Source organism: Choloepus didactylus, chromosome 2 (assembly GCF_015220235.1).
Source record: "Choloepus didactylus isolate mChoDid1 chromosome 2, mChoDid1.pri, whole genome shotgun sequence".
Lineage (NCBI taxonomy): Eukaryota > Metazoa > Chordata > Mammalia > Pilosa > Megalonychidae > Choloepus > Choloepus didactylus.
This window is the reverse complement of record NC_051308.1, coordinates 87345677-87361975: the sequence shown is the minus strand read 5'-3', so window position 1 is coordinate 87361975 and position 16299 is coordinate 87345677. Positions and strand designations below refer to the sequence as shown.

General features: G+C 40.2%; 1 protein-coding gene across 1 annotated transcript in view; it reads left to right on the top strand.

The window, feature by feature from the left end:
* PAPPA2 (pappalysin 2) overlaps positions 1–16299 on the top strand; it is a 289990-nt gene that overhangs the window by 119154 nt on the left and 154537 nt on the right. Inside the window, exons 5-8 of the mRNA XM_037806710.1 lie at positions 999–1191; positions 4567–4688; positions 12226–12715; positions 15632–15760. Of these exons, the coding sequence (XP_037662638.1) occupies positions 999–1191; positions 4567–4688; positions 12226–12715; positions 15632–15760 (934 nt within the window). The remainder of the gene's footprint in view (positions 1–998; positions 1192–4566; positions 4689–12225; positions 12716–15631; positions 15761–16299) is intronic.

Here is a 16299-nt window from a genome sequence, read left to right as displayed (position 1 = left end):
TCTTTGAAGAACTTAAAGAACTACTGAGATATCAAGGAGTTTTATTGACTAGACCCTCCTCTACTAGAAATTAAAAGGAAATGTACTTCTACTTGAATTAAAAAAAGAGGAAAGACCAAAAACCCTATGTTTCTAGGTCAAAGTGGCTCTTCATACTAGTTTTTAAATTGTCAGCAAAGACATCTAATAATCTTAAGCTGAAGATTTCTTTTCATTTAATTCTTTAAGTATTATATTCCCTTCTTTCAGCACTACCCAAGGACCAATTCTTAGCTTATCCACCAAAATAGAATGGCACTGTATTATCTGGTCTACTTGTCCTTGCTCAATCCAACTCCCAGATTATCCTTCTTCCTTGTCCTCTTAGACCTTCATCATTTCTGGAAAAAAACAATACTAGTAGATCTCTTGATGAGACTCAAATTTATCCCTAAAATTAAGGACCTATTTGAGCTGATGACCTACTCCAGTATTCCCAGCCTTGCTGCCTTCTTGACATTTGGGCTCTCTATTGGCTTGAGCATCTCCACTGAATACTCACTAATCCTGGCCAAAGTCACTGAATACTCACTAATCCCGGGCAAAGTCACTGACAATGAAGCAGGTGTCTGCAGAGCCACAGACGTTCCCAAATGAAATGACCACACGCTGAAACACTGCCATCTTGTGGCTTACTCAATAAGCGATCATCAGCTCAAAGCATTCCTGCACTGCACCCCCGAGGGCATAAGTCTCACCAGACCCCACCAAATCTCAAGGTAAGGGTCCTGTTTCAGAGATAAGCTCTATATTTCTACCTTCTCTTTCCCGCTTCCAGCTTAGATCGTTTCTGGAGCAGAATACCTTTGTTCATTTAACAAGTGTTTATTTAGCCTAAAAAGGTTAAGGTGTGTGAGGTGCTGATGAATTAGCTGTGAACAAGAGAGAATTTAGTCTGACTTTCTGGGCTTGACAGATTGAAACCTCCATCTCTCATGCTGCCCGTTTTGTCTCCACAGATGATGACTGTACTGACAGCTTCACCCCCAACCAAGTGGCCCGAATGCATTGCTATTTGGACCTTGTGTATGAGCAATGGAGTCAAAGTGAAAAGCCCACCCCCATCCCCATCCCACCCGTGGTCATTGGGCAGACCCACGAGTCCCTCACAATCCACTGGCTGCCTGCAATCAGCGGAGTTGTGTACGACAGGTGAGAGATGTTGTGCGTCATGGGTGGGGCTGCTACCGCTTTCTCTGGGGCATCAAGATTTTGGGTGTTTCTAATGAACAAGGGGAAGAGTGGAAGTGAGAGGACCCCAAATTGGAACTGTCAGTGTGTGCCCTTCTGCTCAGGGATGCCTCCTGCACCCTGCTCGGTTCTCATCTTAGCAGAACCCAGTGGCTCATCAGGTGGGCTCACTCTGTGTGGAGGTGTCTGACAGGCTTCTAGCAGCTGGGAAGAGGTTGACAAAAGTGTTAAGGGATGAACTGATAGCCTGAGAGGGCATTTACTCCTGTCCGAGTCAGCCATCCTCCTGGCTATGAGGGTGGGACAGTGACACACGCTTCTTGTGCAGTGGTGTTCAGGGGAAGCGAAGTAAAGTGTATTCCTCCCGGGAGTTCTGGGACTAGTGGGTAGAAGGTTACCCACTGCAACAGGCTGTGCACTGGGGCTCAAACTGACTCATGTGGGTGTTTCTGACACCTTCTCTTCCTCCCTTTACACCTGGCGCCTCCCTCCCTCATGGCCGTTATCTTGGGGATTTGTTATTACCTGTTTACTTTTCTATCTTCCCCACCAGCCTGGGAACTCCTTGGGGGCAGACTTATTTCTTGTATCTTTGTCTCTTGATCTGCCACAGTAGACACCTAATAGATTTTTACTGACGAGAAAATAATCTAAAACTTTAGCTTTCATCCATTCTTTGAGTATTGGTATGAATGAGTATCAGGGAAATTTTTGTAAAAAGGAAAGGAGATAAAAAGAAGGACATTTCACAACTGGCGAAGGGGATGAGGAGCTGTGGTTTAACAGAGGAGGACTGGAGCCCCAACTGTGACGTGAGCACCCCCCTTGCCTCATTCAAAACCTGCCATTGTACTCTAAATAACAAAAGTAGCTGCGCATATTTGGTACCACTATGTGTGAAGGATTATGCAATTATATTTAGTCCTTGCAGTACGCGTAACTCCTGTTATATAAGTAAGAAATCCAAGGCATAGAGAGGCATTTGGCTGCTAGACTAAGACCCCACAACTACATAGAAGTGGTTCTGAGGGACAAAACTCTGATGCTGAAATTTCAGAAATAGGGGAGAGGCAGTAGATGATTTCTTTGCAATTAGGACTGTCTCATTTAACAGGTGGGTAGCCTCTCTTCCACTTGACATACTTCCTGTCTGGGTGTCAGGACCCAGGAAGGAGCAGAGTGTCCCTGGAACGTGTTTTCATGGACTTGAGCTTTGCTGAAAACCTGGAGACAGAGAGGGACCTCAAGGGATGGCAGGAAGCCTATGAATTTTTTTTCAAAGTGGTATTTCCCACCTCCTGGGGTCTTGATGCCTGCTCTTGATATCTCATACCTAATGCTTTATGTCACTTGGACCTCACAACCAGATAAAGTAGTTTTATTGTCATCAGCACCCAAGCTCTTACGGGCTCTGTTTGTGAGTCAATACACATTTATGTGATGCGTGTAAGCATCATCTTCCCGCAATTGTGACCTCGTGCAGCTTTGGTTGGACTGGCTGAACAGTAAGTCCTCTGTGGGTCTATGCAAACCAGAGATTTATATCAGTTTATGTAACATGTGTAAACAATTTAATCTTTCAATTCTCCCTCTGGTACAAACGTTACGATAAAGCATACATCAGTACTGGCTAGCTACAAGCCTGTTGGCAGAAAAGGCTACAGTTTGCTTCCTTTCTCAGCTAGGTGGGCTACAGTTTTGAGGCCTCCTGATAAACGTGTCTGGGACACTCACGTCACGTACCGGCAATTTGTGTCATGCTTGGAGCTGTGTTTACTCCACCCCAGTAGGTATTTGGAGTCCTTGTGTCAGAGAGGAGCCCTAGCGACGCAGTCAGCAGTGGCCCCGGAAGGGCCAAGTGCATCAAGGAAATGTGGTTTTGAGTTGTGTCCATATTAGAAGTGAGTGCTGAATGGAGTCAGAGGTTGGAGCTTAACTATACCTTTTAGTTGCCAAAGTGCTGGATGCTAGATGGTGTTTGGGAACATGTTCAAAGGAATTGAGTAACTGATTATGTACCCTAGGCAGTTTACTTAACCTCTCTGAGCCTGAGTTTCCTCACTTAGAAACAGGGGATTATTACAGGGGTTAGAGATATTTTAGGAAAAGCACCTAGGGACACAATGCCAGGTATGGAGAAGGCACTTAATAAGTGGTAGCTGCTATCATAATTCTTACCCCTATTTAAAAATAGTGTTTTTCTAGCAATTTATTAGATATTATTTTTCTCCCTTGACCTGTTGACTCTAATTTGATGCCTCAATTTTCAGATCTGTCACTCATAATTGGGCCTCCATAAAGATTCTAAGGATCAGAGACAAGTCCCATGAAGTGATTTTTTCTTGTTATTTAGCTTGAAGAGTTCCTTATAGACTGTATCATAGTCTATAATAGACATTCATAATACAAACATTTACAGAGGGACAGCTGGGGATAGAAGAAAAAGATTTTGGTCTGGATCTGCTCACAGGCAAATGAGAAGAAAGAATGATTCTCAGTGTCACAGAGCAGTGCCCTAAGAGAGAAGCCAGCAGGTACAATGAATGTATAGAGGAGGGAGGTCCAGCCACTCAGAGGACTCAGACTAAGTGCCACTGAAACTGTTACATTTGAATGGGTCTTGAAGGGTGAGTAAGAGTTTGCTGTTTAGAGAAGCTGGAGAAGGGTATTTGGTAGCAGAGGATGTTTTACAGAGCTATGCGAAGGGTCTTTTGTATTTGTGGAATAGTGATAAGTTCATTGTGATGGGAGCATAAAGTTTGGGAAGGAACTCTAACAGATGAGGCTGGAGCTAGCTTGTCAAGAACCTTGGTAAGGAATTTGGAGATATCCCCAAATACAATGGAGAGCCAAAGGACATTACACTTCACCTAACTTTTACATTTATGATTAAAAGAAGGGAGTTTAAAATATAAACACATATAGCTAATAGGTTTACTCTGAAAATTGTTGTCTGTATTAGGAGGAGAAATGCAAGAAGTCTTTGGATGACTTACTGAGAATCAGTGTAGATAGGAGTCTTAGGTTGAAAAATTCAAATTGTAATTGTTTTGTGTTTGATGTTCCTAGGATAGAAGCTGCCCACTTTCACCTTCACAGGCCTCTTTTATGGACTTAGTTAAATTTTTCTGCTTCTAGACCTTGAGATTTTCTTGTCATTGTGTTTTTGTGAAGATGAAGTCTACACAAGAAGGAAATGAGTTGAGCAATAGTTGTGTTCCCATTTGCCCTCTAGAGTCTCACTAACTGTTATCCACGCCCCTCAAAGTTCTTCCGGTTCCTTATCCCAGTTCATCTAATGGATTCTCCCACATCTCTCTCCATTTGTCTTCTCAGGGACCCAGGCAGCCTGTGTGGAGCCTGCATGGAAGACGGGACTTTTCGTCAGTACGTACACACAGCTTCCTCCCAGCGGGTGTGTGACTCCTCAGGCTACTGGACCCCAGAGGAAGCTGTGGGTAAAGTATTATAGCTTTTCTGTTAATTCATTTTTTATTACAGAGGTTGTAGGTTTACAGAAATATCATGTAGAAAATACAGAGTTCCTATTAACCCCATCTCACACAGTTTTCTCTATTATTAACACTTTGCATTAGTATGACCCCTTTGTTACAATTGATGAAATAATATTATAATTATGCTATTAATTGTAGTTCATAGTTTACATTAGAGTTTGCTATTTGTGTTCTACAGTTGTATGTTTCTTTTTTTAATTTTATTCTAGTAACATATATGCAAGGTAAAAATACCCCTTTTAACCATGTTCAAATATACAATTGAGTGGTGTTAATTACATTCACAATGTTGTGCTACCATCACTGCCATCAATTACCAAAACTTTTCCATAACCCCAAGCAGAAACTCTATACTAATTAAACATTAACTCCCCATTATTTAGCCTCACCCCATCCCCTGGTAACCTGTATTCTAGTTTCTGACTCTTTGAATTTGCTTGTTCTAATTATTTCCTGTCTGTATTAGTTAGGGTTCTCTAGAGGAACAGAACCAACAAAAGTGTCTTACGCAACGGTGGGGATGCACAAGTCCAAATTCCATAGGGCAGGCAGCGGACTGGCAACTCCAATGAAAGTGTTCAATTAACTCCTCAGGAAATGCTTCACTGGATAGCTGAAGGAGAAGTGAAGGTCCTCTCTCTTTCCCCCTTAAAAGTTTTCAACTGATTGGATTAAATCCAACTGATTGAATTCTCTCATTGTGGAAGACACGCCCTTTGTTGATGTAATCAGTCACAGGTGCAGTCAACTGACTGATAATTTAATAAACCAGCCTTTTGGTTTATTTACCAGCCACAAATGTCCTTGCAGTAATGGTTAGGCCAGTGCTTGCTTGACCTGGAAACCATCACCTGGCCAAGTTGACACATGAACCTAACCATCACACTATCATTGAGTGCATATGATATTTGTCCTTTTGCATCTGGTTTATTTAAATCAGCATGCTGTCTTCAAGGTTCATCTATGTTATCACATGTATTAGAGATTCATTCCTTTTTATTACTTAATATTCCATTGTATGTATTTACCACATTTTGTTTATCCATTCATCTATTGATGGACACTTGGATTTCTTCCATCTTTTGTCAATTGTGAATAATGCTGCTATGAACACTGGTGTACAAATGTCTGTTTGAGTCCCTGCTTTCAGTTATTTTTGAGTGATAACTGGAAGTGGGATTGCTGGATCGAATGGTAATTCTATGCTTAGCTTTCTGGGGAACTGTCAAACTGTTTTCCATAGCAGCTTAGAACACTAACTGTTTTCCACATATTTCATATTCCAACCAACAATGAATGAATGTTCCTATTTTTCAACAACCTCTCCAACACTTTTATTTTCCATTAAAAAAAAAAAAGGAGCCATTCTAGTGGGTGTGAAATAATATCTCGTGGTTTTGACTTGTATTTCCTTGATGGCTAATGATACTGATCATTTTTTCATGTACTTTCTGGCCTTTGGCATATCTTCTTGGGAGAAAATCTATTCAAGCCTTTGCCCATTTTTTTTGAAATTCATTTTTATTGAGATATATTCACATACCATGCAGTCATACAAAGCATACATTCAATTGTTTACAGTACAACTATATAGTTGTGCGTTCATCACCACAATTAATTTTTCACATTTTCATTACCACACACACAAAAATAATAAAAATAAAAATTAAAGTGAAAAAAAACAATTAAAGTAAAAAAGAACACTGGGTGCCCCCCCCCCCATTTTTCTACTCATCCATCCATACACTGGACAAAGGGGAGTGTGGACCATACGGCTTTCCCAATCACATTGTCACCCCTCATAAGCTACATTTTTATACAATCATCTTCAAGATTCATGGGTTCTGGGTTGTAGTTTGATAGTTTCAGGTATCTACCACCAGCTACCCCAATTCATTAGAACCTAAAAAGGGTTGTCTAAATTGTGCGTAAGAGTGCCCACCAGAGTGACCTCTCGGCTCCTTTTGGAATCTCTCTGCCACTGAAGCTTATTTCATTTTCTTTCACATCCCCTTTTGGTCAAGAAGATGTTCTCCATCCCATGATGCCAGGTCTAGATTCTTCCCCTGGAGTCATATTCCACGTTGTCAGGGAGATTTACTCCCCTGGGTGTCAGATCCCACATAGGGGGGATTCTTGCCCATTTTTTAAAATTGGGTTGTTTGTCTTTTTGTGGTTGAGTTATAGGATTTCTTTGTATATTCTCTATATTAAACCCTTAGCAGATATGTGGTTTCCAAATAATTTCTTCTCCTTTTGTAGGTTCTTTTTGTTTCATGGTGATACCTTTCGATGCACAAACATTTTTAATTGTGATGTAGTCCTATTTATCTATTTGTTTTTCCATTGGTTGCTTGTACTTTTGGTAAACCATTTCCTAACACAAGGTCCTGAAGCTGTTCCCCTCTGTTTTCTTCTATGAGTTTTACAGTTTTGGTTGTTATATTTAGGTCTTTGATTCACTTTCAGTTAATTTTTGTAAATGGTGTGATATAGGGGTCCATCTCCATTATTTTGCATGTAGAGATCCAGTTTTTGCAGCACCTTTTGTTGAAGAGACTATTCTTTCACTAATGAGTGAACTTGGCATCCTTCTCCAAATCCACCAGCCTTAGATGTGAGGGTTTATTTATGAATGCTCAATTCATTTCCTTTGGTCTATATGTCAGACCCTGTGCCAGTACCATGCTGTTTTGATTCCTATAGCTTTGTAATAAGTTTTAAAATGGAGACATGTGAGTCCTCCAACTTCATTCATCTTTTCAACAAGGATTTTAGCTATTCAGTGCCACTTATGCTTGCATACAAATTGATGATTTCTGTAAATAAAGCTGCAGAGAAAGTTGTTTGAATTTTGATAGGGATTGTGTTGAATCTGTAAATCACTTTGGGTAGAATTGACATCTGAACAATTTTTAGTCTTCCATGAACATGAAATGGACTTCCATTTTTTTAACTCTTCTTTGATTTCTCTTAGCAATGTTTTGTGTTTCTCATGTATAAGTTCTCTATATCCTTGGTTAAATTTATTTCTAGATATTTGATTCCTTTAGTTGCTATTGTAAATGGTGTTTTGTTTTTTTTTTTTTGTCAATTCCTTTTTCATGTTGTTCATTATTAATGTATAGAAACACTGCTGATCTTTACATGTTCACCTTGCACTCCACCACTTTGTTGATTCATTTATTAGACCTGGTAGCTTTGTTGTGGATTTCTGAGGATTTTCTATATATAGGTTCCTGTTATCTCCTAATAAGGAAAGATTCACTTTTCCTAATCAGTTTGGATGACTTTTATTTCTTTCTCTTCCTAATTGTTCTGGCTGGAACTTTCAGTACAGTGTTGAAAAACAGTGGTGACAGTGGGCATCTGTATCTTGTCCTGATCTTAGAGGGCAAGTTTTCAGGCATTCACCATTGAGTATGATGCTAGCAGTGTTTTTTTTTTTTTTTTTCATATATGCCGTTTATCATGTTGAGTATTTTTCCTTCTATTCCTAGTTTCTAAGCATTTTTCTTTTTTTATCAAGAAGGGGTACTGGTTTTGTCAAGTGTCTTTTCTGTGTCAATCAAGATGATCATGTGGTTTGTTCGCCTACATTCTGTTAATGTGTATTACATTAATTGATTTTCTTATGTTGAACTGCCTTTGCATACCTGGGATAAATTCCACTTCATCATGCTCTTGGATTTGGTTTGCTAAGATTTTATTTTGAGGATGTTTGCCTCTATATTCATAAGGGATACTGAGATGTAATTTTCTTTTCATGTGGTATCTTTACCTGGCTTTGGTATTAGGATGATGTTGGCCTCATAGAATGAATTAGGAAGTGCCCCCTCCTCTTCATTTTCTGGAAAAATTTCAGGAGGGTTGGCATTAATTCTTCTTGGAGTACTTGTTAAAATTCACCATGAGGCCATCTGGTCCTGGAATTTTCTTTGTTGTGAGGTTTTTGGTTACTCATTCAATCTCTTTACTTACTGGTCTGTTGAGCTCTTCCATCTCTGCTTGAGTCAGTGTAGGTAGTTTGGGTGTTTCTAGGAATTTGTCCGTTTCATCCAAGTTATCTAATTTGTTGATGTACAGTTGTTTGTAGTATGCTCTTATAATCCTTTTTGTTTCTGTGGTGTCACTAGCAATGCCCTCCCTTTCATTTCTGATTTTGGTTAATTGCATTTTCTCTCTTTTTTCTTTGTCAATCTGTCTAAGGGTATGCCAATTTTATTAATCTTTTCAAAGAAATTTTGATCTTGTTGATTTTCTCTTTCTCTCTTTCTGTTAATTCTTGATTTCATCTATCTCTACTCTATTTTTATTGTTTCCTTCCTTCTGCTTGCTTTGGGTTTAGTATGCTCTTTTCTTTCTAAATCCTGCAGTTGTAAGACTAGGTCTTTGATTTGAATTCTTTCTTCTTTTTTAATGTAAGCATTTCAAGCTATAAATTTCCCTGTCACTGCTTGTAGCATTACCTTTGTTACATGTCATAGGTTTTGATATGTGGTGTTTTCATTTTCATTTTCATATTTCCTAGTTTCCTTTATGATTTCTTTTTGGACCCTTTGGATTTTTAAAGAGTGTGTTGTTTAATTTCCATGTATTTGTGAATTTTCCAATTCTCCCTCTGCTACTGATTTTTACCTTCATTCCATTGTGGTTGGGGGATTCAGTGGACTTCTTGAAGGTGTATATTAATATCTTTCATTAAATTTGGGAAGTTTTCTGCCATTAGTTCTTTGAGCACTCCTTCTGCCCCTTTCTTTCTTCTCCTTCTGGGATTCCTAAAATACATATATTGGTTTCCCATAGGACTCTTAGGTTCTGTTCAGTTTTTGTTGTTGTTTTTTTTTTTTTTTTCCATTTGCTTTTTCTTTCTCCTCCTCAGTCTGAGTTATTTCAATTGCCTTGTCTTTGAGTTCATTGATTCTTTCTTCTGCCAGCTCCAATCTGCTTTTGAAACCCCTAGGGAATTTTTCATTTAAGTTATTGTGGTCTTCAACTCCAGTATTTCTGTTCAAATCCTTTTTAAACTTCCTTGTCTTTATTGAGATTCTCATATTGTTCATGAATTGTTTTCCTAATTTCATTTTCTTAAAAATCTTTGTCCAGTTTGTCCAAAGTCTGAACTTCTTCCTTGATGGTTTCTGGACTTTTATCTCGTTCCTTTTATGGACCATAATTTCCTATTTTTTTTTCTTGTGATCTTTTGTTCCATACTGTACATTTTAATATTTTAAAGAGTTAGCTCTAGGATTTAATCCTTAAACTGTCTGTTGCTTACCTTTATATCAGCTAGTGATATGACACTTCTCCTACCATTTTGTAAAACTGTGTTTTCTTGATTCAGCACCTGCCCTGTTACTGCAACCCTTTATGTTTTGTCTGGATTTCTGAGGAAGACGGCACTACCGGTTTTTGCTAGCTGTTCTGGGATTCTGTGAGGGAGTGACACCCTGGAGCAACTTATACTTATCTTGGTCCTGTCAATATGAAAGTACCATAGCTTTTTGATTTATAGCTTGAGAATTGGGGTGAGGGTAAAAGGGTGGAGCATTCTCTTGCTATGAAAAGTAGTGGCAAGGGGAGAAATAGGCAGTATGTGTGTATGTGTGTGTGTGTTGTGATTTTATGGACAATTCCAAGTGCTTTGGAAAGACTCTGCTCAGTACCTGTGTATGCTGGGTGTCCCGTGTGTTGTTTACATATAGGCCCAATGGCTGTGGTGAAGCAGAGGTTAGGCTATCGGACAGAGTTAAGGAGAATTTGGTGAACTCAGAGAGTGACTTCAGAGTGAGATGGCTCACGAATGTAGCAGGAATGCCTACTGGAGCTGCCTTGCCACATAACAGTGTAAGCTGACCTCTCATCCTCTAACATCAGGACAGTAATAAAGAACACATTGTAACAAACACTCATAAACTGGCTGAGCAAGTCTTGTTGGAGTTAGGGTGGACTAGGTGTTCCAAAAGGATCGTTCTGATCTATGCCATTTTATGAGTCTGTTAATCACTGGTACCACTTGTCCTTTGGATATAATCTAAGTTAGGTGCCAGCAGACTGAAAAGGTTATTTGTCCCTAATCCTCCTCTATTTTCTCTTCAAAAATCCCATTACTCCTTGAAATTATTCTCTATTTATTGTTTATCTATTTATTGTTGTATCCATCACCTTACTGTAAGATATGTAAGGGCAAGGTCTTTATCCCTCTTGTTCACTGCTCTAGCTCCCATACCCAGATCAGTGTCAGGTGTATAATATTTACACAGTTAACTTTTGTATACTGACTGACTGACTGAATGAATGAACTTATAGTGAGGGAAAAAAGCTTTAAGGACTACAAGATGTAATACACACACACACACACACACACGCACACACACACACATGCACGCATGTTTGAACTTGTTTCCTCTGAGTTTTAAGAAACTCTTTATTTTCCAAACTCTGAATGGCTAAATAAATATGCTTTTGCCAAAGTAGAAATTTAATCTCTATGCAACACTATATATAGCTTTTCTGCACCGTCCTTGTAAGATAGGCAGATAAATGTGAATACTTATTTCATAAATGGGGAAATTGAGGGCTAGAAAGACCTGGCACAGTCATACAGCTAATGGCCCAGTGCCAGGAGCCCAACTCGGCTAGCTCCTGATTTAATGCTTCCCCTTTGATTCTGCTCATGAAACATAAAAGAAGACCACCTTGTATGGATTATCCCCACAGAGCTGACTTTAATATATGAGTAATATTTGATCCTTCAGCATTGCATTTGTACTTGGCTACTGAATCTCCACTTTTCCCTCAGTCAGTAATGTGTTTATATTCCCTGCTTCCATTTCTCCCTCAGTCAGTAATGTGTTTGTATTCTCTGCTTCCATTTCCTCCCTGTAGTTAACTACCTGCTCACATATACCTGAACTGAAATGGAAATTCAATGTATGGCTCTAAAGTTTGACTAAGAGTCAACTGGAAGAACTACCAAGGTGGATCTTAGGGAATGAAAGAAGTTTTGGGAAGAGTTCAGTTAAACAAAAGGCATAGTAACAGACTGAAATGAACTTTTGCCTTATTAATGAATAAAATGGTTTCAGAAGCATTAATTTTTACATATGTTATTAGTAAACTAAGTACAGATAATTCTCCTCTGCTCAAGGATTCTTTAAGGACATGAGTTAATGGCTCTGCGTCAGCCTTATGTTTCCTCCAAAGATCTGGGTTACTCCATCCCAAATCCCTGCTGCAATTCTCTTGTTAGAGGGCACCACATAGAGGTGATATAATCTCTAGAGCATAATACATTTGACTTGTTACAACTTTGGCCTCAGTAGTACTTACAATCTAATACACAAAGCTGATCGACTTCTATAGGAATTCTAATTTCAGAAGCATCACATTCTTCATTCCTCTTTCTGGCTGCTGGGCTACTCATTTTGCAGATTTTTCATGGTGGTTCTTGATGTGTCTTTCTGCTCATCTCCCCCAGGGCCTCCAGACGTGGATCAGCCATGTGAGCCGAGCTTGCAGGCCTGGAGCCCCGAGCTGCACCTGTACCATATGAACATGACTGTCCCCTGCCCAACAGATGGCTGTAGCCTGGAGCTGCTCTTCCAGCACCCGGTCCTTGCTGACACCCTCACCCTGTGGGTCACCTACCTCTCCTCGGACTCCTCCCAGGCATTCTTTGACGTAGAGATCTTGCTGGAGCACCAGGAGTCTGTGCACCTGGGACCCTTAGACACTTTCTGTGACACTCCACTCACTGTCAAGCTTCATGTTGATGGGAAAGTCTTGGGGGTAAAAGTCTACACCTTCGATGAGCGGATGGAGATTGATGCAGCTCTCCTGACTTCCCAGCCACGCAGTCCTCTGTGCTCTGGCTGCAGACCTGTGAGGTATCGGGTTCTCCGCCAGCCCCCGTTTGCCAGTGGCTCGCCCATGGTGGTGACGCACCCTCACAGGAAGTTCACAGACGTGTGAGTAGGGCAGTAGGGCCTTCTAAGCTGTGGGGTTTCCTGGGGCTTTGGGGTGGATTTTCTTTCTTTTCTCCCCACTTTTTTTTTAATGTTCTGACATGTCTAGTTGGAGAGGTGCTTAAAATCTCAGAGGAGATTTTATTCTTCAGTGGCACATCTGAGATGAAGAAAAATATTTCCCAGAAAGGGGCAAGCAGGTATTCTGACTACCCATGCATCATTATGATTATGGAAAAAAAAAAGAGATTAATGTACGAAGGTACTCAGTGTTTCAGTTGAACTCAATGTAATTGCCACACGTAAGCCAATTAGAATCAGATACTCCTATCTGGTGACACAATTTCCTGTATGATTCCTTGCTGTAACTTTGTGATGGTCTTCCACAGTTCCTATAGCATTCAAAGGCTACAGTCAGTGCTTCCGTAGCCAAGCAAAGAGGCCAAGGAACCTGTCAGCATGACACTCGGTTTCATGACTCATTCAAGATGCACGCTTCATTCTTTTTCCTTTTTCTCATTCCTCCCTTCCTCTCCCTATTTTCCTTCTCTTTCAACTCCCCTCATTCTCTTCTATTCTTTCTAAAGTTCTTTCTTTTTTACAAACATTTAGTGAGCTTTACCATGTTCCTGGTATTGTGTCTGTCATTGCTGGGAACACAGACTAAGATTGAGTTATTGAAATCCACACAGATTTCAGTATCTAGAGTGGGAAAGGGTATCTCCAAAGGCAAATTCTCCCCACCTCATAATTTTCCTCAGAGTCTGCCTCAGGGAAGAAATAGGGGTAAAACAAAAATTTTATCAGAGATACCGTATCAGTTAGTTTTTGCTGTATTAGAAACCATCACAAAATGTTGTGGCTTAAAACAACAATCATATCACTTCTTTTGATTTTACGGGTTGACTGGTGTTCTCTGCACTGGCTTGGCCATGGCTTGGTTGCTCAAGATGGCCTCATGCACATGCCAGAGGCCTCAGCTGAAATGACTTCCTAGCCTGGCCTCTCGTTCTCTCGTGGGCTTAGTCTGGGCTTGTTCACATGGTGGTGAAGGGTTTTTAAGCATCAGGAGCAGGCCAACCCCAAAGTACTTGCAGTTTTCAAGTCTCTGCTAATGTGATAATGTTCCACTGGCTAAAGCAAGTCACATGATCAATTCCAGATTCAAGGGGGTGGCAAAAATAGGCTCATCTTCCTGATAGAAGGAGCAGCAAAGTCACATCACAGTGGGGCTGCAGCTGGGATGGGAAGAATTTGTGGCCGTTTTGCCTTTACCACAGCTACATAAAAAGAAGAGAAAAATGTCCATCCTAAGTTTGTCTGTATTTTTTCTTACCATATTTGCTCTCTGAATTCAAACTGGAAGATGGTGAAATAGTCAAAAGGTAATGAAAGTGGGAGGATAGAGAAGGGATGGATTCAAAAAGAAAAAAATATATTGTTTTTGAGCTTCTCTATTAGGACAGGTAAATTGGCATTTGTTATCTCACTAGATCTCAAAAAACCCTTGAGGTTGATAATATCCCACTCTATAGACAAGTGGCAGACTCGGGATTAAAATCAGTTTTCCCACCAACTCTCATTTCAGTTTCTCTCCTCAGCCACACACTGCCTTTTAAACTCAGAACACTGAAGATTCGGGCTACCTGCTGCTGAATGTTACCCCCAAGAAGAGTAAACATATGCTGGCATTTCCGTCCACTTACTTCCCCAACCACAGAATAGTGTAAGACTTTCAAAGCATAAAACAAGAAGTCTTGCAGAAACTACCCATAAAAGGAAGCCACCAGCATCGATTAGGATGTAAAATTGGTTTTGTTTTTTAAACATCTGGCATTCTTATGAGGGAGTTTGCTTCCCCTAAAAGGAAAGATAATTTGGAAATTCAAAAAGTCTTTATTATTTGAGCTTCTTTTCTATTAAAAGAACTAAAAGCTAGTACAGAGGTTTTTAAAAGAATTTTTGAAACCCCAAGACATTTCCTGTTTGCTGGTTGCAAGCATCGAGTGATGGAGTGGTGCCTTTGTGGTTGAGTTGAAGAGTCTGGTAAAGAAGAGAGGGTCTTGGCAAGAGATTTATGGCAGCCACTCATGGCAGTCCCAACAACCTTTTGAGATCCTTGACCTCCTAAGTTCCTAAATAACTCTCATCCTAGCTTGATATTACTGATAGTTTTCCAATTAGGGCAGGAACTGGACAAAATTAAGAAGATGGAAGACTTTTTCTTTGGAACCAGCAGCCTCCTCTTCTTGAACCCTTTCCCCCTTCTAAATGCTCTGTCTCTCACACTCTCTGCTTTATCACTGCACTTGGGCTCTAGAGAGCCCTTTCCATGGCCTGTGTCAACTGATAAGGCTCATTCCTATTATAAATGCATTTTTACAGGGACTAATTTAATACATTTTTAATTGTGGAATTTCTTGCATCCCAAAAATGATGATGAAAGAGTTGCTCTTACCCCTTATGGATTCAGTCTCCTCAAGATAAGAATTCTCTTGAAAGACAGTAAAACTGACTATAATCCACAGACCTTAGAAAGTCCTTGCTGAGCCCAAACTCTTAAGCTTTCATCTCTAGGTTCTTTGGTTACTTCTAAGATACTGAAGACTAGTTTTTCAGTATTTTTTTTTTAGCATGGTAAAGATATACTTGTAATACCATCCTCCAAGACTCTCTAGGATTGCTAAATGCAGTGTTAATTCAGCAAGCATTTGTTACAGATCTACTATGTGAAATGTACTAGGGGTTGTTGTTTTGTAAGACTGTGTGTCCTGATCTTTGTTTCATATGATGTGGTATATATTAATGTTTATGCTCCCACTAATAATTTCCCTTAAACTCCTACAGACCATCTGCAAAGGCCCTGAGGCATGTCTCACTTTATGAAAGCAATGGTTACATGCCCTTTGGTTTCCACAGGGAGGTCACACCTGGGCAGATGTATCAGTACCAAGTTCAAGCTGAAGCTGGAGCAGAACTGGGAGAAGCTTCACCTCCTCTGATCCACATCCATGGAGCTCCTTACTGTGGAGATGGGAAGGTGGCAGGGTGAGTAAGGCATGCATGGAAATGAGCCAGCAAGGACACTGTCTTGCTCTGGCCTTGAGATTCAAACTCAAGTTTGAGTTTGATTTGTTTAAGAAATATAGGGGACAGGGCAGAGTGTAATTCCAGCGTTCATTAAAATTACAAAGTCCGGGGCCTGGTAACAATCTTGAGAGGTCATTCACATCTCTTCCTAGTCCAGGAGTGGCCTACTTCTACTTAGAAGTCACCTTGGCGTATTGAGATATTGGGGCTAATTCTCTGGGGGCCTTCCTGAGCTTCAGTGGATGAATGCTAGGCAGTGAGGCAAGGAAGGCATTTGTGGGGAAGAAAGTTACTTGTTGCCAGAACAGGATGTGGGGATAGCTTTTGGATCAATGGCCTGTTTTGTGCTACTAGCTACGGAAGGTCAGCGTAGCTTTCTAAGCTTCAGTTGTTCACCTGACCCATGGTAAAACTGATCATAATGTAATTTATATTATTCTGTAAAGCATCAACAAGGGAAGGATGGAATCACTCCTGTCTGTTTCTTAGCATGCCAT